The sequence below is a fragment of the Myotis davidii genome, unplaced genomic scaffold (genome assembly GCF_000327345.1).
Source record: "Myotis davidii unplaced genomic scaffold, ASM32734v1 scaffold663, whole genome shotgun sequence".
In the NCBI taxonomy this organism is placed as follows: Eukaryota; Metazoa; Chordata; class Mammalia; order Chiroptera; family Vespertilionidae; genus Myotis; species Myotis davidii.
Window position 1 is genome coordinate 3,552,191 of NW_006295816.1, and position 1,086 is coordinate 3,553,276.

General features: G+C 63.4%; 1 protein-coding gene across 1 annotated transcript in view; it reads right to left on the bottom strand.

Moving 5' to 3' along the window:
• ITPR1 (inositol 1,4,5-trisphosphate receptor type 1) overlaps window positions 1-1,086 on the bottom strand; it is a 227,042-nt gene that overhangs the window by 151,545 nt on the left and 74,411 nt on the right. The window contains 2 exon segments of the mRNA XM_015568305.1: window positions 25-161; window positions 164-227. Coding sequence (XP_015423791.1) covers window positions 25-161; window positions 164-227 — 201 coding nt within the window.

Sequence of the window (1,086 nt, forward strand, 5' to 3'; positions counted from 1 at the left end):
CGCCCCCGCCCCCGCCCCCTTTACCTCCCCCTCCCCCAGGGCCTTGGAGCTGGTGGCCGACGTGGCCGACTGCCGGCCGGTCGTCCGCAGGAAGACGTGCTGCTGCTTCCGGTGCTCGTCGCAGGTGAGGAACTTCTCCTGCTCCGCGTGGAACAGCCGCACTTGTTGTCGCTCCACTTCATGAACAGCACGACCTTCCAGCTGGTGTTGCAGTTGACGGAATTGACCTGGAGGAGAAGCAGTTCCCTGCTCACATCCCTCTCAGCCCCAGACCCCGAGGGCCGACACCCTAAGGTCACATGCTGTGCGGTAGGAGCGTCAGGCAGGCGAGGCCCGCATGAACCAATCATGGTGTCTGCTCCACGGGACCGCGGGCGCCAGGCTCCTGCTCCCCTGGAACCACAGCCCCTCCTTTCTCCAGGCCTCTTCTGCCGCCAGAGAGGAAAGGCCCGGAAAACACGCGCTCACAAAGGGACGGACTGCACGGTAAGACAGCGTCAATGTCTGCATGGAAATGCCAGCGACACACAAGCGTCTGCGGGCACAGGGACACCCGTGAGAACCTCCAGGCCCCAGCCATGCCCTCCACACAGGAGCGCCCATCGCGCCCATTCCAGAGACAGGAGCACTGATGCCCGGGAGTCTGGGTGACGGACCCGCAGCCACAGAGCTGGGGGCAGACTTGGGATTCGAACCCACATCTATCTGACTCAAGAGCTGTGTCCTCAACCACTAGACAGCTATTTATGTCACTGCTGTCCCTGTCCTGGGTCCTGTGACTGCCCGCTTAGAGGGGAAGGAGATGCATAGCCAGAAGCAAGCACCGCCCCGCGGGACTGCTGGGGGCGCAGCGTGTCCCTCTGAGAAATTAGCGAAGGGCACTCTCTTAAGAAGACAAACTAGAAAACGGTGTCCCTTCGGCCAGCACATTCAGTCAGGGGTCCTGTCTACGGCTTAACCCACGGGGAACCGGTCCCCAGTGACATAGGCTCCGTTCACTGTGCCCAGGGGTGACGACCAGCCCCACCCCCACCCACCGCGCAGCCCGGCACAGCCTCCGGGTCAGCCCTGACCGGGCCTCGGTTC